Raw genomic sequence first — 23,155 nt, forward strand, 5'->3', positions numbered from 1 at the left:
GTGTGTTTACATCAGTGCTAATCAAGAGAACTTCTGTGATAATGAAAATATTCTACCTCGGCGCTGTCCAATGCATTGCCCTCTGATACATGTGGATATTGAGCACTTGAACTATGGCTAGTGGGACTGAGGATTTGAATTGTAAATTTAATTAATTTATTTTAATGTAAATAGTTCTATGGGGCTATAGTGGCTACCCTATTGGACCGCGCAGGATATAAATATATGATATTTATGTCTAGAATTGTGTGTGTGTCTATATCTACACACTTTTTTGTGGTAAACCATGTGAAAGTAAATTGAAGATGTCATGAGAGATCAGCCCTAAATACCTTCCAGAATGCATCTCCTAAGTATAAAGACATCTTCCCACCTAACCACACATCACCGTCATTATACCTAAGAAAATTCAGTCACCTGCTCTATCAATTCTAATATTCATTCCATACCTAAATTTCCTCAATTGTTCCAAACATATTTTTATAGCTGTTTTTCCCCCAATCCAGGATCCAATCAAGATGAGCACACTGCATTTGGTTGTTGTCTCCTTAACCTTTTAAAAGCTGGAATGCTCTCCCTTCTTTTTCCATGACAATGACTTTAAAAGACTTCCACCAACTGTCATCTAGAATATGCCAAATTGTGCATTTTTCTGATTGTTTCCCTCATGATTAGATTCACATTGAACATTTTGTCAAGAATACTACGTAGGTCACATTGTATACTTATACACACACCCTGTTATCCTACTGGGGAAGCTAGGTTATCCCTTGGTTAATGGGGTCTGCCAGGTCTCTCCTCTGTAAAGAAAGATTTTTTTCCTCTAATTTATAATTAAGCAGCAGGTTGATGTGTGGCATGTTTCTTTTTCTAAAAGACAAGCCAAAATAAAGGTATTGAGATACAGGCAAGTTTATCTAGAAAGTGTATTTACTGTGATGAAATGTAAATGCCAGTCTCTTCTACATGGAGTCACATCTTCACATAGGATTTCGTTCTTAAAGTCAACAAATAAGGCAAAAATCACATATGGCCAAAATTATACCCTTGCAAAGCATTTAGGAAAGCACCAGAATAGAACCTGGCATTTTGTCTTTCAATAGGTTTCAAACAGTTGTTTGCTTTGCTGTGCTTTGTTTTCCACTGTTTCTTTTCTTTTTTTAAATATATGTTTATTGATTTCAGAGAGGAAGGAAGAGGGAGAGAGAGAGAGAGAACATCAATGATGAGAGAGAATCATGGATCGGCTGCCTCCTGCAAGTCCCCCACTGGGGATCGCGCCCACAACCTGGGCACGTGCCCTTAACTGGAATCAAACCTGGGACCTTTCAGTTCGCAGGTCGACGCTCTATCCACTGAGCCAAACTGGCTAGGGCTCCATTGTTTCTTAAGTAAAATATCAGATAAAACAGTTGGCTATGTTTAAAGGCCTTGATGTATTTAAAAAATATATCTCAATACTCGAGGATTACACAACAAAAAAGCACGAGGGTACAGAGGCAAAGAGAGGGAACAGCACAGTAACATCTCCTATCCTACACTCTAGGCCAGTGATGGGCAACCTTTTGAGGTTGGTGTGTCAAACTTCGCCAAAAAACTGAGCATAACTTGGGTAGTGTGTCACTTTGAGGAAAAAACATTATTTCGCGATATTTATAGTTTAAATAACATAAATGGATAATTGTTATATATAATTGTATTTAATAAACCTCAGCGGCCACGTGTCATCAGAAATGGCTACGCGTGTCAGTGTGACACACGTGTCATAGGTTCGCCATCACTGCGTGAAATGCACGGCAGGAAGAACCACCCGCTATTCAAATTGTCAGATCTTTCTTTCTCTTTCTCCCCCATCATTTTCCTGGATGGGAGCATCAAATCCTTATAGATTAAATGCATATATAATGAGAAGCAACTATATTATCAAGTTAGCTCTTTCCACTCTAGTAAAAAACTTCACATTGAAGAAAGGCAATGGAGAAATCTGTTCCTGGATAATATGGACACAAAATAGAGACCTCAGCAGGTCACCAACTCCCACAGAAGGCTTCTGTGTTAACGTAAGCTTGCTAATTATTAGGTAAGGTAGTAAAAGCTATAGTCCCCGATTCAAAACCCTATCAGTTCACGTTAATCCCCTTCTTCCTCAAAAGGGCTGCAGCAGCGCAGCAATGAGATGCCAAGGAAAAGAATTAAAATGTATCAAGACTATTTTAAAAATCAGTAACTCAATAAGAAAGAGGCAAAGAATATGAATAGGCAATCCACAGAAAATACAAATTTCCCTTAAAAGTATGATAAAATGCTACACATCTCTATAATTAAAGAAATGCAAAATAAAACTATGCTGAGAAAACAACTTTCTACCAATCAGACTGGCAAAGAGAAAGTCTGACAACGCATTGTGTTGGTAAAAATATGGGAAACAGGCACGCTCATACACTGCTGGAAGAGGATTCCTCCCAAGGAAGGCACCCCGGCTCTCAAAATTACAAAAACACATCCCCTCTGATGGATCCTGGAAGGGACATAAAAGAAACTGATAATTCTGGTTTCCTCCAAGCAGGGGCACTGAGGGGCTGAAGGAGATTAAGAATGTTATAGAGTACAGGAATACATTAAATAAATGAGTAACATTTACAATTCAAAAATAATAATGAAACATATTGACAAGAGATAGGAGTTGGCCTCGGAGATGACCATGCTGAGAAGTCTGAGCTCAGAAACTGAGTGCTGTTCCCCGACCCCTGGGCATCCCTCAGTCCGTGACTCCTCTGCAGAGCTAAATAAAGCTTCTGAAGCAATAGTCTTTCATTTGGGCAATTTTTACTGAGGGCCTACTATGTGTCAGGTACTGTTCTAGTCACTGAGGTATCAAAAGTAAACAAAACAGACAAAAAGTCCTGTCATCCTGATGCTTATTTTCTACTGAAGGAGACAGTCAATAAATGAAGTACAGCCGAAACCGGTTTGGCCCAGTGGATAGAGCGTCGGCCTGCGGTCTGAAAGGTCCCAGGCTCGATTCCGGTCAAGGGCAATGTACCTTCATTGCGGGCACATCCCCAGTTGGGGGTGTGCAGGAGGCAGGTGATCGATGTTTCTCTCATCGAGGTTTCAAACTCTCTATCCCTCTCTCTTCCTCTCTGTCAGAAATCAATAAAATATATTTAAAAAAGGAAAAAATAAAAAAATAAATGAAGTACATAGAAATATGTATTGTGTTAAATAAGTGACAAGGGCTGAGAAGAAAAAATACAAAGTAGGGAAGAGGATAGAAGTGAGGGGTGGGAGATGGCGGAGGCTTTAGATGGGGAGATCAGGACAACCTGGTTGAAGAGGGTGACTTTTTCCTTTTTATTTAATTTATTGGGGTGACACTGGTTAACAAAATTATATAGATTTCAGGTACACAATTCTAGAAGAGGGTGAATTTTTTAGTACAGATCTAAAGAAAATAAGGAAGCACAGTCAGTGTGGCTCAGTGGTTGAGTGGCAACCTATGAACCAGAAGGTCATAGTTGGATTCCCAGTCAGGGCACATGACGAGGCTGTGGGCTCAGTCCCCAGTGTGTGGCATGCAGGAAGCAGCCAATCAATGATTCTCTCTCATCACTGATGTTTCTATCTCTCCCTCCCTCTCCCTTCCTCTCTGAAATCAATAAAAATATATTTTAAAATAAAATAAAAAAATAAGGAAGCAAGCCAATAGTATCCAGGCCAAAAGCATTTCATTCAGAGGGAACAGCAAGTGCAAAGGCCCAGAGGTAGGAATGTGCCTAGTATAGTCAATGAGTTGCAAAGAGGCATGTATGGGGGTGGGGGAGGCTGGGGGGAGGTCAATGGGGGAAAAGGAGACATATGTACTACTATTTGTAATACTTTAAACAATAAAAAAAAAAAAGAGGCCATGTAGCTAGAGCTGAGTAAATGTGGAAGGGTAACAGGAGATGAGAAAAGGGGGGAGGGGTGGTACATGTGAGATGGAAGTACTTGATGTGTTTGAGAAGATGACTGACAACAGCTAGCTTACATTTTAGCAAGATCACTGGCTGCTGTGTGACCAACAGAATGAAAGACAGCAGAGGACAGAAGCAGGAAAGCTATGGCCTTAGCCCAGGGCTGAGATGATGGCAGCCTGTGGGATGGTGGGGAGGGTGAGAAGGGGCTGAACGCTGGCTGCCTTTTGAAGACAGAGACACGACCAGATTTGCTCACTAGCTGAATACGGGATTGTGGGGGGAAATCAGGAGCTCAGTTCCAGACATGTCACATGTTAGATGTTTACTAAACATTCAAAGGGAGGTGAACAAGTGGGCTATTGGGGTTTAGAGAAAAAGTCAAACTAGAGATACACATTTGGCAGTGATTTTATAATTGTGGCATTTAAAGCCAGAGGGTTGGATGAGATCACTCAAGGAATGAATGTAGATAGAAAAGAGCCATGGGGCATGAAGGAATCACCATTTTATTTTATTTTATTTTATTTTATTTTATTTTATTTTGAAAGAGGTTTGTTTATTTGTTTGTTTTTCAAATATATTTTTATTGATTTCAGAGAGGAAAGGAGAGGGAGAGAGATATAGAAACATCAATGATGAGAGAGAATCATTGATTGGCTGTCTCCTGCCACCCCCTATTGGAGATTAAGCCCGCAACCCAGGCACATGCCTTGACCGTAATCGAACCCGGGACCCTTCAGTCCACAGGCTAACGCTCTATCCATTGAGCCAAACCAGCTAGGGCAGGAATCACCATTTTAGATTATTTTTGCCAAAAGTTCCTTTTGTCCTTCTTCAATAATTCCAGCTACACTATGACAACCCGGTGAGAATGAACAGTTACACTCTTAAGCCATTTCACAGACTTTGGCTCTCCAGACCCAGGTGTGGTATAAATCCACTTCTTCCCCACAGACTGGGCTGGGCCTCAAATGACTAACAAACACTCCACACAGTGCCACTCACCTTTCAAAGTAAGCTGAGACTTCTCAAAAGGCAGGGCCACTCCCGCCCGGCTGGAGCTGGCAGATGCCATGTCATCACCAGGAAACTGCAAGACAAAGACAGCAGTAGATTTAGAGAATATCTGATAAGAGATGGAGGTACTGGACCCAATTTTAAAATCTGAGTTTAAAGAGACAGAAGCAAAAAAAAAAAAAACAAAAACAGAAACCTTGAAGCATCTGTGGCCATGCTATTTCCAGCAGAGTGGTGTGTCTGTCTTATGATGGCTATTCACCCTGGATAGGTCTTTATAGCTTAAGAAGAATACTTATATCAAAGCCTGGAGGAGGGAGGGCCTCATATAACATCTCCAAAAAGAAAGTCGCAGTTCAACAATAAAACATAACCCTCATCATCCAATTTTTTTCATGGGCAAAAGATCTAAATAAACAGTTCTCCAAAGATATACATACAAATGGGCAATAAGCACATGAAAAGATATTCCACGTCATTAGTTATAAGGTGTCCGTGTCATTCCATCTTTGCTAGAAGTCTGTCTTGTACTTTGAATGGATCTTTTTATTCATACATAATTTTGTGATACTGTAAACTGTCACTTGAAAAATATTGGTTCATTGAGTTATGCAGATATTCCAAATGTCATTATACATTATAAAATTGTGTTCATTTCATTGTACAATATTAAAAAAATCACATTTGTGAATGTCGCCAGTAATCTTTAAGGGAAGCTGTCAGCTCTTGGGGTAGATGTAAGTGTTCCAAAATTCTAATTTTCATTTAAAAACTCATATTTTATCATTGGCAACAGATATTGTCAGTTGTTTTCCTTGAAGTGACAGACTCACTTTGTTCATTTTCAATAAAATACTGCCAAATACTCAAATCTAGTAACTTCAGTAGGTCTATCTATTAGTGTGGTTTTTCTTTTAATATATTTTATTGATCTTTTACAGAGAGGAAGGGAAAGGGATAGAGAGTTAGAAACATCAATGAGAGAGAATCATGAGAATCACCAGCTGCCTCCTGCACCCTCCCTATTGGGTATGTGCCCGCAACCAAGGTACATGCCCTTGACCGGAATCGAACCTGGGACCCTTGAGTCCGAAGGCTGACGCTCTTTCCACTGAGCCAAACCGGTTAGGGCTAGTGTTTTTCTTTTTAATAAAAATGGTATTTTATGACCCAGCTGGTGTGGCTTAGTGATTGAGTGTTGACCTATGAACCAGGAGGTCATGGTTCAATTTCAGGTCAGGGCACATGCCTGGGTTGCAGGATCCATTCCCAGTGGAGGGCGTGCAGGAGGCAGCCAATTGATAATTCTCTCTCATCATTGATGTTTCTATCTCCCACTCCCTCTCCCTTTCTCTCTGAAATCAATAAAAATATATTTTTAAATAAATAAAAATAAATAAATAAGCAAATGGCACCCTAATTAAAGTATGATGCCATTGCATAACACTTGAACTTACACAAAACATTTTCATATATTCTTGTGGACACACATACAGTAAATGGAATGAAAGTATAGAGAACCATGGGTGGGAAGGAACCCCACCATTCAGACAGACGTTATCTCTAGGACAGCAAAGGATGGAGCAGGGGAACTGGAGTGAGGAGAGACCAAGGGAACTTCAACTGTATCTGCAACATTTTATCTTTTAATGAAAAAAGTTCTGAAGCAAATATGGCAAAATGTTAATAGTCATTAAATCCAGATGGTAGTTTTTATGACTGTTATCTATTCTCTGAACCATTTCATATGTTTGATCTTTTACATAATTTAACAATAATTTTAAGGGAAAAAACAGATCTTATCTTGAGTAATGAAGGAAAGATTAATGATTATACATTAAGCCTAGGGGCTTTTAGTAACAGAGGTTAAGGTACTAAAGGCTGGAAATCCATTATTTATAGACTTCAAAAATAAAAGAATCTTTAAAATCTTCACATCTACTGGGACTCGTTCTTTCCTGAGGCAACTTGACTGAGCAGTTTTTAAACTAGCTTGTTCTCCCTGAGCTTTAGCTGCTTTTAGCCTTTGTTCCAAACTCGAGAGAATCCAGGAGAATAACACTTGAAGGCTCCACGTGGCCCACTAAATGGGAAAAGACCGAACCTCTTGATCTATATATTTGGTGGCCCGTAAACAACATCAATCAGATAAATTCTAAAGGAGGCTCTGAACTGGGAAAGCAGGAGAAACAGTAATGCCACCACCTTGTTTTCCTTCCCCAGTGTCTTTCATAGACTCCAGTTTACTAATCATAATCTAGGTTATTCTGTGGGGCTATGTTTGTCTTTCCAGATCCAATTAGCAAGATACCAATCTGACATTACAAGGTAGATATCTTGAATGGTAAAACCTTTCCAAACCATGTTATAAAAAAAAAAAAAAAGGCATTACACAGCATTTATCCCAGCAAAACTGTACACTGCTGAAGTAATTTTCCCCCTGGTAATAGCAATGGGAAGTGTTTGCATCCAAATCACTTCAAATAATCTGAGTTAGCATAAACCTATTACCTAATACATCATGTCTGGCTTTTAATTAAAAATTAGCCCTAAAAAAAAAAATTAGCCCTAGCTGGTTTGGCTCAGTGGATAGAGCATCAGCCTACAGACTGAAGGATCCCAGGTTCAATTCCAGTCAAGGGCACATGCCCAGGTTGTGGGCTCAATCCCCAGTAGAGGTCGCGCAGGAGGCAGCCCATCCATGATTCTCTCTCATCATTAATGCTTCTTCTGTCTCTCTCTCTCCCTCTCCTCTTCTCTCTGAAATCAATAAAAATATTATTTTTTTTAATTAAAAGTTATGCCAAAAGGCAAGAAAAAACAGTGTGAACAGACAACATAAACATCAAAACCAGACTTAGATATGATGTAGATTTTGGAATTATCAGACAGAGAATTTAAAATAACTGATTAATACGTTAAGAGCATTAATGAAAAAGGTAGACAATACCCATGAACAGAAAAGTAACATAAGAAAGATTCAAAAGAAAATTCTAGAAATCCAAACCAGTGTGACATAAATGAAGAATGCCTTGATGGGCTGGCTCATCAGCATACTAGACATGGTTGAGGAAAGACTCAGTGAGCTTGAAGATATGTAATAGAAACTCCCAAACTGAAACATACAGAGGAAAAAATACTTTATAAAAACAACAGAACATCCAAGAACTTTGGGACAACTTCAAAAGGTGCAAAATACACATAATTAAAATATCAGACGAAGAAAAAAATAGAGCAGAAGAAATATGTTAAGTATTGATGGCCAAGAACTTTGCAAAATTAATGACATATACCAAACCACATATCCAGGAAACTCAGAGAACATCAAACAGAATAAATACCAAAACAATAAATAATTTCTAAAAAAAAAAAATGAAAATGACAAAGAGAAAATCTTGAAAGAAAGCAGAGGGGAGAAAACACTTTACCTATAGAGAAATAAGGATACAGCCCTAATCGGTTTGGCTCAGTGGATAGAGTGTCAGCCTATGGACTCAAGGGTCCCAGGTTCGATTCCGGTTAAGGGCATGTACTTGGTTGCGGGCACATCCCCAGTGAGGAGAGTGCAGAAGGCAGCTGAATGATGTTTCTCTCTCATAGATGTTTCTAACTTTACCTCTCCCTTCCTCTCTGTAAAAAAAAAAAGAAATAAGGATACAAATTACAGCAGCCTTCTTGTGAAGCAAGAAGAAAGGGCAGTGAAATATTTATAGTGTTGAAAGAGAAAATACGCCAACCTGGAATTTTTGTATCCAATGAAGTTATCCTTCAAAAGCAAAGGAGAAAAAAAGACTTTCTCAAACAAAACCTGCTCTGCAAGAAATGTTAAAAAGTTCTCCCGGGAAATGGAAAATGATATGGGTCAGAATCTTGTATCTACACACAGAAAAGAAGAGCACGGGAGAAGAAATGAATGAAGCTCCACCCACTGGCTTCTTTACACACTAGGTTGACACACAGGGAAAGGGCGTGTGCCTAGAAGGGTTGCCAAATAGGAAACAAATAAGAGAACTAACAATACAGGTGAGAAGTGGAAGAAAAACAAAGCAGTGAAGGAGGACAGGAATTTGGGCTGAGAGTTGGAAATAGAAATTTTAGGTTGTGGACAAGAAGTTTCATTGAGAAGGTAACTTTATTTTTGAAAGGGTTAAAGAGAATAAAACGGAGCAGAGAAAGACTTATTGTGCTTAGCAGATACCTTGCAGAAAGCTTGCAGCCTTGAGCACAGTATAGTTCAGATAACCAGAAGGCACCTGGAGGAACCAAGGATGGACCAGACCCTTATGTCAGCAGAGCGGCTTGCAGCCAGCAAGGATTAATAAAAACCTGTATCTCCCTGCTCTCTTCGCTGATGCCTTTCTCAGTCTCAGCCCACCTGCACCCAGGTGGTTGGAATAAAATATTTTTGATACATTATGGCCTCATGTCATAGGTGCGCGACCTTGGCCCACTCCGAACCTTTCAATTTTTAAATATATATTTTTTATTGATTTCGGAGAGGAAGAGAGAGGGAGAGAGAGATAGAAACATCAATGATAAGAGAGAATCATTGATCGGCTGCCTCCTGCACAGCCCCCACAGGGGACCAAGCCTGCAACCCAGGCATGTGCCCTTGACTAGAATTGTACCCAGGACCCTTCAGTCCACAGGCCGATGCTCTATTCACTGAGCCAAACCATCTAGGGCAAGAAAGTAACTTTTGAGGCAAAGATTGAAGAAGTAGAAGAAGGGAACTGAGGATATCTGTGGAAAAGCACTTCAGGGAGATAAAAGGGCAAGAGCAAAATCTCCTGAGATGCTAGCATGTCTTGGAAATATAAGGAACAAAACAGGGTCAGTGTGGCTGGAGGGCAATAAAGGAGGAGGAAAAAGATAGCTAATAGAATTTATCCTGTTAGGAAGAATTATCCTTAATGAAATATGAAATGCCTTGGAGCAGTGGACCTCAATTCTTTCCGCACATTTGAATTATCTAGAGAGAGCACTTAAAAAAAAAAAACAAAAAAAAACAAGTCCAGCCGGTGGGTGGCTCAGTGGTTGAGCACTGACCTATGAACCAGGAGGTCATGGTTCGATTCCCAATTGGGTTGCTGGCTCCGTCCCCAGTGTGGAGCTTGCAGGAGGCAGCTGATCTATGATTCTCTCTCATCACTGATGTTTCTATCTCTCTTTCCCTCTCCTTTCCTCTATAAAATCAATAAAAATACATTTTTTTAAAAACTTACTAGAAAGCTACAGAAATCAACACTGTGTGGTACTGGCATAAGGATAGACATATAGAACAGTGGAATAGCATTAAGAGTCCAGGTACAAACCCATATACTTAAGTTCAATTGATTTCTTAATTTATTGATTAAAGAGAGAGGGGAGAGAGGAAAAACCTATCGATTTGTTGTTCCACTTATTTATGCATTCATTGGTAGATTTTTGTACGTGCCCCAACTGATCGAACCTGCAACCTTAGTGTATCAGGACAATGCCCTAACCACCTGTGCTACCTGGCCATGGAAAGTTCAATTGATTTTAGACAAGGGTGCCAAGACAATCCAATGGGAAAGAATAATATCCTTTTCAACAAATGATGCTGGAGTAACTGGATATTCATGTGCAAATGAATGAAGTTGGACCCCTACATCAGACCTTATACAAAAATGAACTCAAAATTTATCAAACACCTAAATATAACAGCAAAAACTATAAAACTCTTAGAAGAAACCTGAGGTGTAAATCCTCAAGACTTTAGATTAGAAAGCGGTTTCTTACATATGATACCAAAAGCACAAAGAAAAACTAAATAAATTTGACTGATTATCAAAATTTAAAACTTCTGTGCTTCAAAGGATACCATCAAAAAAGTGAAAAGAGAACCCAAAGAATGAGAGAAAATATTTGCAAATCATGTATCTGATCAAAGACTTGTATCTAGAATATACAAATAACTCTTACAACTCAACAAAAGACAAATAACCCAACTAAAAAAATGGGCAAAAGATCTGAATAGAGATTTCTCCAAAGAAAATATACAAATGGCCAATAAGCAGATGAAAAGATGCTCAATATCATTAATCACTAGAGAAATGCAAATTAAAACCACAATGAGGTACTTCACATACCTGTAATGGTCAAAAACAATGACAAATGTTGGCAAAAATTTGGAAAAACTGCATTTGCTAGCAGGAAATAAAAAATAGTGAGCAGCTTTGGAAAACAGTTTAGCAGTTCCTCAAAAAGTTAAACATAGCCCTAGCAGATTTGGCTCAGTTGAATAGAGCGTCTGCCTGTGGACTGAAGGGTCCTGGGTTCAATTCCAGTCAAGGGCATATGCCTAGGTTTCGGGCTCAATCCCCAGTGGGGGGCATGCAGGAGGCAGCTGATCAATGATTCTCTCTCATTGTTGATGTTTCTCTCTGTCTCTCTCTTCTCTCTCTTCCTCTCTGAAATCAATAAAAATATATATTTTTTAAAAAATTAAACATAGAGTTACCATAAGACCCAGCAATTCCTTTCTAAGTATATACCCAAAAGAATTGAAAACATGTATCCACATAAGAACTTGTATATGAATGTTCATAGCAGGATTATCCATAAGGTCTAGAGTAGACAAGTAAGAGAGAAAAAGTTTTGTTTAAACAGTGGATTCATTTAAAATGTCCAATATCTAACTATTGTAAATTTAGAAATAGAAAAGAGAAAAAAAGAAATCATAAAAGAAATATTATCCAAAAAATTTCTTAAGCTGAAATCCTTCCAGAAATGGAATACACTTCTAGACAGAAAGGACCCAATTGCCCAGAACAATAAATGGGAAAAGAAGCACACTAAGGCACAATGGCATGAAATTTCTTAACATAGGGATAAAGAGTATACAGCGTCCAGTCACATTTACAAAGAACAGGAGTCAGAACATCATCAGATTTCTCAACAGCAATACTGAATTCGAGAAGACAATGCAATGCTTTCAAATTTTAGATAAAATTATTTCCAATCTAGAATTCTATAACCAAGAAAACCATCAATCAAGCATGACAGGAAAACAATGATATTTCAGATTTGCAGTCTCAAAAACGTTGCTTCCAAAACTTTCCCAGGAAGCTGCTGAAAAAAATGTGCTCCATGGAAGTAAATGAAAAGATGCAGGATCCTGTGTATTCACATGAGAAAGGCAAAAGGAATTCCTAGAATGGGGATGAAAAGAAGTCTCAAGGCATTATGGGGCAATAGATTAGAAAGCAACCAATCCAGCCCAGTGGGTGTGGTTCAGTGGTTGAGCATCATCCTATGAACCAGAAGGTCACAGTTTGATTCCTGGTCAAGGCACATGCCCGGGTTGTGAGCTCAATCCCCAGTGGGGGGCATGCAGGAGGCAGCCCATCAATGATTCTCTCTCATCATTGATGTTTCTATCTCTCCCTCTCCCTTCCTCTCTGAAATCAGTAAAAATATTTTTTTAAAAAGGAAAGCAACCAGTCCAGATTAGAAAGTTTATAAGAAGTTGTCATCTCTAGATGAAAGAAGGAAAATGGAAGATTACAAGATGCATCTAAGTGCATTGAAAGAAACATTATTTTAGCTCCATCAGAATGCTTGGAACTGATGTGATAGGTAAACAGAAAATTACGCAAATGAAAAAAATCGGAAAATATGTAACTCCAGTAAAAACAAAAGCACAAGAAAGGAAATGTAATCCTAATACATGACGTGGCTCAGCTATGAATAATATTTATAATCATAATAACATACTATTTCATCAAAACTTGTGCTATGGTTAATAATCAGAAGATGGGGTTAGAAGTGTGTGTTTGTGGAGACTGGCTGCAAAGAAAGCTAATTCCTCATCTTCAATGGTTAAAAGACAACAGATAAAACTGACAAGCTAAGAAATGACAGTATAAGAACAGCATATGTATAACATTAGAAATGCAGAAGTCAATACCAGAAGAGATCTAAGAGTTAATGGTCATTGATTCCATGGACTAAGAATCAAGAATAAAAAGAGATAAAGCAAGGAACTGCTGTCACATTATAATTCTTATATTGCTATTTGACTTTTTTCACTATGTGCATGGATTATTTTGTGCATAAATAAAATTTAAATTCAAGAAAGGAAAAGGCTTCTCTTCAAATCAAGTCATAGGATGATGTTCTTATTTAATTTTAATAAGAACAGCTGGTAAACATTCATTTAGTGTACTGGGTTGAATTGTGCCACCTCCCTCCCCCCCCAAAAAAAAATATGTCTAAGTGCTAACCCCCCTGGAACCTGTGAATGTGACCTTATTTGGAAATAGGGTCTTTGCGGATGCAATTAAGTTAAAGGTTGTGGATGAGATCACCCTCACAGGGGAGGGGCCATGTGAAGACTAAGGCAAAGACTGGAGTCATGCACCCCCAAGCCAGGAATGCCTGGACCCCCTAGAAGAAGCAAACGATTCTCTCCAAGAGCCTGGAGGAATAATGGCCGTACTGACACCCTGATTTCTGATTTCTGGCCTCCAGAACTATGAAAGAATAAATTTCAAGTTTGCATCAATTTGTTCCACAGATTAGGAATAGAAAAGCTAATACAATTAGCAGCCAAGCCTTTAGAAGATTTGAATTTCAACTGACATCAGGCTGAAGCTGGAAGTCTGCCGCACATCGGCAACACATCCGTGGGGCGCCCAACTCCCATATCCACCTGGATCCAGGCCCCTCAGTAAATTCCTTAAGAAATAACTCTGCAGTCACAGGGGAAACAACTTATTGATGCCACTACTAACACAACAACTAGCTTTTGAGAATTTGAAAATAATGTATCTATTTCAATGACAAGTAGCAGAGTGAGGCAAGAAGGACCACATTAGATTACAGGCAGCCTTTCTCTGCTCTTCACCATCTTCCTCCTCCTTTGGCCTCTCTTTCCTTTTCCACTTGGCTAGGCTCTTCCTTCTCCAGGCTTTTCCTTTTCCTACTGTGATACAGGCCTCAGGCCCTGCACCGCTGGACTCAACCAATAGGGCAGCTGCCCTCCGCCTCAGAGTTAGACTGTAGTACAGCCTGAACTGACAGCTCTGGGGATTTATCAGCTCCGCCCTAGAAGAAACAAAGAGTGTCCTTATACCTTTAATTTCAAATAAGAAACTCAGGGGGGGGGGGGGGGGGGGAAAGACCATCTTCCTTTGCCTATAATCTACTGGCTTGTGAAAAAGAGAGAGCCCTGGCTGGTGTGGCTCAGTTGGTTGAGCACTGTCCCATGTACCAAAAGGTCACTGGTTCAATTCCTGGGTCAGAGCACATGCCCGGGTTGCAGCTCGATGCCCAGTGAAGGAAGGGCTTGCAGGAGGAAGCTGATTGATGTTTCTCTCCCACATAGATTTCTCTCTTTTCCTCTCTCTCTAAATCAATAAAAACATATCTTAAAAAAAGAAAAATAAGAAATTATTAACTAGGATAGTTAATTCCTGAGTCCTTGTCATTAGCCAAATTAAGCATGTCAAGGGTCCACCTATTGGTTCAGGATTTCAAGAGACATCCAAAAGGCAACAAAGATACGCCATAGTCCTTTTTGGCTAAAATACTTGAAATAACTGAGATTAAAAAAAAAAAGGGAGAAATCAACTGGGAACATCAGACATCAGAGGAGGCTGAGTAACACCCAGAGCCCTGGCCCCAGAAGATGGAGAATAATAGCTGCTGTTGCAGGCACGAAAACCTTAAATTGACCTCCACAAAACACAGAGGGTGCATTCAAAACAGGACTGGTTGAGTCTTTACTTTATTACTAGAGGCCCAGTGCACGAAATTCGTGCACGGGGGTGGGGGGGGAGTCCCTCAGCCTGGCCTGCACCCTCTCGCAATCGGGGACCCCCTCAGGGGATGTCCAACTGCCGGTTTAGGCCCGATCACTGGCAGTCAGACATCCCTCTCGCAATCCGGGACCGCTGGCTCCTAACCGCTCACCTGCTTGCCTGCCTGATCACCCCTAACCACTCGCCTGCCTGCCTGATCACCTCTAACTGCCTCTGCCTCGGCCCCCACACTCCTCCAGCTGGCCACAAGCACCCAGGACCCAGGCTTCCCTCCCTCTGGCCGGCCACAGGCACCCAGGACCCAGGCCCCAGCTTTGTCAGGAAGGATTTCTGGTCTATCCGGTCTAATTAGCATATTACCCTTTTATTAGTATCGATTATTAAAATATCATTCACATACCATAAATTCACCTTTTTAAAGCATGTAATTCTGTGGCTTGTAATATATTCACAGAGTTGTGCAACCATCACTATTATGTAGCTCCAGAGCATTTGTATCATCCCAAAAGAAGACCCCATACCCATCAGCAGTCACTCCTCATTCCTCTCTGCCCCCAACCCCTAGTACCACTAATCTACTTTCTGTATCTATGAATCTGCCTATTCTGGACATTTCAAGTAGGTGGAACCATAATAACATATGGTCTTTGTGTCTGGCTTCTTTCACTTAGCATAATGTTTTCAAGGTTCACCCATGTTGTAGCATGTATCAGTACTTCATTCCTTTTTATGGCTGAATAATATTCCATTGTGCAGATATACCACCTTTGTTTAGCCATTCAACAATCGATTGACAACTCAACATTTGGGATGACAGGATGGGTTGATTCTTGAAGCCAGAGGACGATGACGGCCACGGGCACCTTCTGCAGGCAAGCAGCCAGCATCCTGACTGCGCCTTTCCAGGCCCCTTTGTATTCACCCTGTCCATTCCTGAGCCAGGGTCAGTCTTTCAAGAAATGCTCATAGACACCAGTCTGTGCAAGGCTCTGGAATTCAAAGATGAGGGTCATGGGGCCCCTGCCCTCTGGGAGCCCAGATAGCTTGTTTTGAAGGACCCCCGTTAAATCCTTGAGGAGCTTTTGGCAAGAGAAAGCAACCACACACCAGATAGCTCTTGCAATATCTAACATACCTGACCATTCTTACTACCCAACTTCAGCAAGACCCTTTCAGACCAATCAATCTTTTAGAGGCAAATAGGTTTAATTGTTCACTAGCCTTTGAGTGATATTGGGCAAGCAACATACCCTCCCTAAAACTCAATTCCTCATCTCTGAAATGAACCTAAATAACAGATCTTATAATGAACCTTGTAAGTTTACGGTAGGGATTAAATGAGTTCAGGTAAAGCCACCAGCACATAGTAAGTGCTCTCTGAGTATCAATGACAAGCTAAACCAGTTTTCTTGATGCTGTAATTCTAGGCTCTGGAATTCTTGACCCGGCTTTGAGTCAAGAAACCACTGAACAAGGACCTCAAAATGAAAGAGCCTGTGCAGCAGATGAGCAGGAAAGAGCAAAACCACTCACCAGCACCCAGATTTTATTCTTAATTAGCCAGCTGCAGAAACAGGCAGAGCTTCCTATGATGACTATAGGTCCACCCGGCATCCACTTCTTGAGAGATGTGGGAGAGAAAGGTCTGTTCAAAAGGTTCTTCCTTTCCTTCACACCCTCATGCCTTTCCCGCTTTTTCCAACACTTCCGCTCCTTTCTTGGCCTCTTTCCTCCATCCAGCATTGAGCTGTTACCTTCCCCTCTCCAAAGGCCCATATTGAATAAACAATCAAATGGAACTGAACTTTGCCAGATGACATCCGTGCAAAGACCAAGCTCATGAAAGGAGGGAGGGGGAGCACAGTGGAATTACAGGCTAATAATGAAACAGACTGGAAAGCAGATCTCGCAACAAAACAGGAAGCAAAAAGCATGCGTGCCACAGAGGAAGAGGACCTGCCCTGGTTCAGGACTGCCAAGTCTTGGTATTTGGTGTTTTCTAAGATATAAGCGTGAACGCTTGACTTAAATCACAAAATGTTTGTTTATAAGCTTAGAGGGGTGGGGGAGCAGGAACAGGGACTACAACCTTCTAAAAAAGATTCAGCCCTAGCTGGTTTGGCTCAGTGGTTAGAGCGTTGGCCGGTGAACTGAAGAGTCTCAGGTTCGATTCTGGTCAAGGGCATATGCCTGGGTTGCGGGATCGATCCCCAGTAGGGGACGTGCAGGAGGCAGCCGATCAATGATTCTCTCTCATTATTGATGTTTCTATCTCTCGCTCCCTCTCCCTTCCTCTCTGAAATCAATACAAATATATTAAAAAAGAAAAAGATTCAGTTAGTTCTTCTAAAGGGCAACAAGATCCTCCCTTTTCTTCCTACCCCTCAGAAATTCCGGAGTCTGTAACAGTCTGAAGTGACTCACAATCACTCAAGAGCAGCTCACTGATTTGATTCTCTGGGAGTTTACATTCAGGCACCCATTTCTTCGTGTCTCAGGATGGAAGCATCAGATCTGGACCCAGAAGGCCAAGATTCAGATCCCGCTCTTCCATGTCTAACCTACATGACTTTATGTCGGTCATTTCACCTCAGGGAGGTTCTGTTTGTTTCAAATCTATGAAACAATAGGATGCCTGACAAACAACATGCATTCCGTACACCTTCGGTAAAGCCAGCATTTTAAACGTTAAAAACCCATTGCCCATCTTTCCTGGAAGTCTCTAAATTGGTTGCCAACCCAGAAAGCCAGACCAATTCCAGAACCTGGCACTCAAACTGATGCCAGCGGCACTACAAAGCAGCATCCTCGAGGAAAAAAGAACCCCCTTACCGTGCAGTCTGCAAAAGAATCTTTAAATGAAAAGTGAAACGGAGGGAAAACCACGTTCCCTGAGATATAATACAATGCTCTGCTACACTGGTATAATAGTATCAACAGTTTTTATTTCAAAATTTAACTTCCAATAAGAAGCACTCCCTGGATATGCATCCATACTACTCCGTAAGTGACTTGGCCCAGGCTCTTAACTCTAAATACTGTCCTCGTGCCAGCTGCTTCCACGTGTGCATCTCCAGCCCAGGCCTATCTCCATCCAGACTTCTCTAACTGCCCACAATACTGGCACTGGGGTCTCACGACCAACGTGAACAAAAGTGAGCCCCACCCCGGTTGCTCCTCCGGTCTTCCCCATCGCGGTTCATGAGGATTCCGTTCTTCTAGTTATTCACACCACAGACCGCGGAGGCACCCTTCATATGGCAACCAGAGCGATGCCCTCCACTACCTGTCCCTCTCTCCCCTTACCCTCACCACCTCTCTGACCTCATCCTCAGCATCTCTCCTCCATCACATCCCTCCAGCCAGGGGCCTCCTGGCCGATCCACAAACACGCCAGGGGTGCTCCTTCGTTAGGACTATTGAATTTGCTGTTCCTTCTGCCTGGACCGCTATGTCCCAAAAAGCTGCCTAGAACACAGCTTTTTCCCCCTCATCTTCAGGTCTTCACTCAACCGGCACCATCTCAGGAAGGCTTCTCTGAGGACTCAAACTCAAAATTGCAACCCCAGCCAACATTTCACAGCCCACTTCCATGATTTATTATAATATCACATACTTGGCTGTTTTGTTTATTGTGCCTTTTCCCACTAAAATGTAATATCCACAAGGGCAGAGATTTTTGCCTTTCTTGTGTACTGTATTCCTGGTGTTTTGAACAGCACTGTCCAACATAATTTTTAATTTTCTAGGAAACACATTTTTTAAAAAGAAAACAAGTGAATTGAGTCCCGATTACACTGTTTAACCCAAAAAAACTTAAATAACCCCTTAGAGAATGTACTCACATTGTATTAATATTGTATTGATTATATTGTTATATTTACTATAATATAAATATACCAATGAGATTATCTTTTTTATATTAAACCTTCAAAAGCAGGTGTGTATTTTATGCTCATTAGCATATCTCCATGTGTCTAGTGGCCACCATCCTGGACAGCTCAACTCTAGAACAATGCCTGGCATAGAGCAGGCACTTACAAATATTCATCAAATAAGAGAATGTTTTCCCAGGAAGAGGCAGCTATGGTATAGCACAGAGTTCTGAACTTTGATTGCATCCTACAGTCACAATTTTTGCTGTCTATATACTATTTTTTTTCTTAAAATGGCATATGTTTATATTTGAAAATATACTTTAAAATAAAACTTTATGTCCTTTTCTTTTTTTAAATATATTTTTATTGATTTCAGAGAGGAAGGGTGAGGGAGAGAGAGATGGAAACATCAATGATGAGAGAGAATCATTGAATGGCTGCCTCCTGCACGCCCCCCACTGGGGACCAAGCCTACAACCTGGGCATGTGCCCTTGACCGGAATCGAACCCGGGACCCTTCAGTCCGCAGGCTGACGCTCTATCCACTGAGCCAAACCAGCTAGGGCTAGGTCCTTTTCTATGAATGGAAAAGTATGGGTCTAAGGATAAAAGGCCTGGCCTTGGGTCCCTGCTCAGTCATTCACTAGCTCTGATCGCTAAAGCAAAGACTTTGTTAAGCCTCGGTTTCTTTATTGGTAGAATAGGGACAACACTGGCCTTCACAGGACTGTGGTGAAAATTAAATGAGATGTTGATATCAGCCCTTTGCCCATGGGAAAGTAGTCATTACGTAAGAGACTGAGAAGTCCATCTAAGCCTTTTTCCCAGGCCTATCGTATTCATTATGGACCAATAACACAAACTGGCAAATCTGACGAGAGAAGAGCTAGGACTTGGGTTCATATCCCTTGTCCTACACTTAGTGCTTTGTGACCTTCAGAAATTTTATTCACTAAACACTTACCAAGTGCCACAACGTTCCATACACTAAGCAAGTAGCCAAACAAACCAAATAAGATATGACTCCTGCCCTTGAAGGATTACCAGTCTAGCAGGTAAACAAGAAAGAGCAATAAATTGTTGAAAAAATCAAGTCATCTCCCTTAGTTCTGCTTTTTCATTATGAAATGAGAATAATACCTTCCCAGCATAACTCACTGGACTGCTACAAAAATCAATTGTAAATGTTTATCAAATACTCCAAAAACTTGAACTCATAATACATTAGCAAAGTACTTCCCCCCCCCCCTACTTGTAACCTTTTGGGTTCAAAATAATGCTGGCTCCTGTGACTGTTCAGTCTGAGCATTCACTCCAGTTATATCACCTCCATGAAATTCATTTCACTGCTGCAAATCTTAGCCAACACAAAGAAAAGGAAAAAAGGATGAACAGCTTTTCACAAAGGCATTTAATCTCAAAATCATGATCCATGTCATGGTTCTAAGCACAACACAGACCTCGCAGTCACCCTCCCTAATCAGAGTGTGTCAAGATAAGTAGTCACATGGTAAGGGAAGCTGAATAATTTAAACAGAAGAGGAAAAGTCATAAAGCCGTGTAAGTAGACACTGTCCAAGGTTTCAGCAGTCGCTATGTTGCTGAGGTAATGCTGAGCTAGGTGGTCCTCAACAGGTTAGGCTAAAAGCCATTTTATGGCCAGAGCAAAGTGCCCATACTCTTTTTTTTTTCCCCCAGCTTAGAAATTGATGGGATCTGGGGGGAAAATCTCAAAGAAAGATGATCTGAAGGGCTAAGTTCCCAAGAAGTGGAAACCCTACCCAAGCAGGGCGAAGTGGGTGTGACGAAAGCAAGAGAAGATCCTGTGATCCCTCCTGAAGTTTAAAAACTGAATGGGACCGGAATCAAAGTCTCGGGTAACAATCATTTCCAAAGAAGGAAGAAGAGAGAGACTCTCAGCTGGGGTTCAGGCAGCTTCTTCTTGATTTCCCCTTCTTTCCCTCCATGGCACACGCCCATCCTCAGGCGCCCCCTTCCCGTTCAGTCCCAAGTTGCCCCTTCCTCCGGTGCCGACCCTTCCACAAAGGTCACCCTCTCCATCCCTGGCCCCTAAGCTCCACTCCCCTTCCAGAAGGACTTGCTGTTTCGCAGCCGCACCCCCGGCTGCCTCCGCGCCCACCTCGGAGCAGCCCCCCGCGCACAGCCCGCGGCGCGCCCACCCCTCCAGGGCGGGAGCCGGGACACCCCTCCTCGGAGGCCGGAACCGCCGCGCCAGGCCCCTCCCACAGGAAGCCACCGCCCCCCGGCGCCCGGGCCGCACCGCCCCCCGTCCACCGCGAGCCGCCGCCCCCCCAGGCCTGCCCCGCACCCCCGTCCGCCGCACCCCCCAGTGCCCGCGCTCGCTACCTGCCGCGCGGCTACAGAAGCGGCGCCCAACTCCTCTCTCACTTCCGCCTTCCACCGCCCGCACTCGGGCCGGGTCACGTGGCCGCGCGCGGTCACCTGACCCGGAAGAGGCTGGCCGGACCGCAGGTGTGGGGCAACCTAGGCCTGGCCTGGGATCCCTTCCCGGGGAGAAGGCATTCTTAGCCTTGGTGTGTTTAAAAGTCGAAGCATTTTCCACTTGCTGGAGTGCTCCCGAGCCATCAGTCGAGGACTCACCAATGCCGGTCGCTTACTCCTCCCACCAACCCCGGGGTTGGATCTAGAATGAGCCCCACTTTACAGGTGAGAGGTTAGCGATTTCATCAAGTCATCAAATATTTGTTGTCCTGGCCGGTGTGGGCCAATTAGTTGGAACATTGCCCAGGACACTGAAAGGTAGCGGGTTCGATTCCCGATCCTGTTAAGCATGTGGTCTCGTAGCGTCTACATTTTCCGGTTCTGGAAATGAACTCAGATTTTCACTGGCACGCAAGCAATGCCTTCACTTTCTTAAACATATTTTCATACTTTATTGATTTTTTTACAGAGAGGAAGGGAGAGGGATAGAGAGCCAGAAACATCGACCAGCTGCCTCCTGCACACCCTCCACTGGGGATGTGCCCGAAACCAATGTACATGCCCTTGACCCCAATCGAACCTGGGACCCCTCAGTCCGCAGACCTACGGGTCCATCCACTGAGCCAAACCGGTTTCGGCAGCCTTCTCTTTCTTAAAAGACCTCAATGAGTTATACATTGTCCTACATGTGTTTGAAAGTGCTGTTAATGTAAACTGCCTTAAAGTGACCAGATTTTCCTAATAATGTTTGAGATTTCTTCACTTTAAAAAACAACAACACACAAACAAGAGCTCCACAAAAGTGAAGTGTTTCCATAAACTGATGAACAAAAATAGATCCAGAGACAAATGGCAGGGGAGGTAGGGGGTTAGAGAGCAACCAAAGGACTTGTATGCATGCATATTAGCATAACCAATGGACACAGACACTGGGGCGGTGGGGGCTTGCCTGGGGTGGGAATGGCTGGGTGGGGGGTCAATGGGGGAAGAAGGATACATGTAAAACTTTAGATAATAAAAATAAAATAAATAAAACTTTAAAAAATGAAGTGTTTCGGGGCTCACTTCACCTCTGAGAGAGACCTTGCCCCAGCTACCCAGTCACCCTGTGCCACACCAGGCATCACCCTTATTTCCCTAAACACCCCATGGATTTTCTTCATTTTTTTTTAACTTTATTTTATTTATTGATTTTTAGAAAGCAATACATCGATTTGTTGTTCCATATATTCGTGCATTCATTGGTTGTTTCTTGTATGTGCCCTGACCAGAGATTGAACCCACAACCTCAGTGTATTGGGAGAACACTCTTTTTTTTTTTTTTTTTTTTTTTTTTAACAGAGAGGAAGGGAGAGGGATAGAGAATTGGAAACATTGATCAGCTGCTTCCTGCACACCTCCTACTGGGGATGTGCCCGCAACCAAGGCACATGCCCTTGACCGGAATCGAACCTGGGACCTTTCAGTCCGCAGGCCAACGCTCTATCCACTGAGCCAAACCGGTTAGGGCTGGGAGAACACTCTTAACCAACTGAGCTACCAGGCCAGGAGTCCCCTTGGCTTTTCATACTTTGATGCCTTTGTCCTGCTCATCCTTCAAGATCTGGCTCCAAAGTCATACACTCTGAAGGTGCCTATCGTCACTACACAAAATATCACTTTGTTCATAGCTGGCATATCACCCAACCCATGGTGGTGTAAATGAGCTGTCATATTTGTTAAATAAATGAAAGTCCTTCTAAGGCTGTCGGGAGCATGGAGAGTAATGTTATAGGGAAACAGAAAAGAGAGTAAAATACTATAAAAATGATAAAAGCTACAAAGTGTTTCCTTTTACAGGCACACCTAATTTTATTGCACTGCAGTGTTGCATTTTCTACAAATTGAAGACCCTCCACCAGCTAAAAGATTATGACACTTTATTAGGATACTCTCTTTATCCCAGTGTTCTGGAACTGACCCACAATATATCCAACGTATGCCTGCCTATTAATAAGTATTCTTAGTGTTTACCAGAAGACAGAAAGACTGAAAGCCTGGTAATTCTTTT

The 23,155-nt window shown here is 41.9% G+C and overlaps 1 protein-coding gene across 1 annotated transcript in view; it reads right to left on the minus strand.

Moving 5' to 3' along the window:
• The window catches only part of WWP2 (WW domain containing E3 ubiquitin protein ligase 2), a 135,244-nt gene extending 114,173 nt beyond the window's left edge, over positions 1-21,071 (minus strand). Inside the window, exons 1-2 of the mRNA XM_028143253.2 lie at positions 21,010-21,071; positions 4,965-5,049 (exon numbers count right to left, since the gene is read on the minus strand). Of these exons, the coding sequence (XP_027999054.2) occupies positions 4,965-5,034 (70 nt within the window). The 5' untranslated portion in view covers positions 5,035-5,049; positions 21,010-21,071. The remainder of the gene's footprint in view (positions 1-4,964; positions 5,050-21,009) is intronic.
• Between the last annotated feature and the right edge of the window lie 2,084 nt (positions 21,072-23,155).

This window comes from Eptesicus fuscus, chromosome 21 (assembly GCF_027574615.1).
Source record: "Eptesicus fuscus isolate TK198812 chromosome 21, DD_ASM_mEF_20220401, whole genome shotgun sequence".
Classification (NCBI taxonomy): Eukaryota; Metazoa; Chordata; class Mammalia; order Chiroptera; family Vespertilionidae; genus Eptesicus; species Eptesicus fuscus.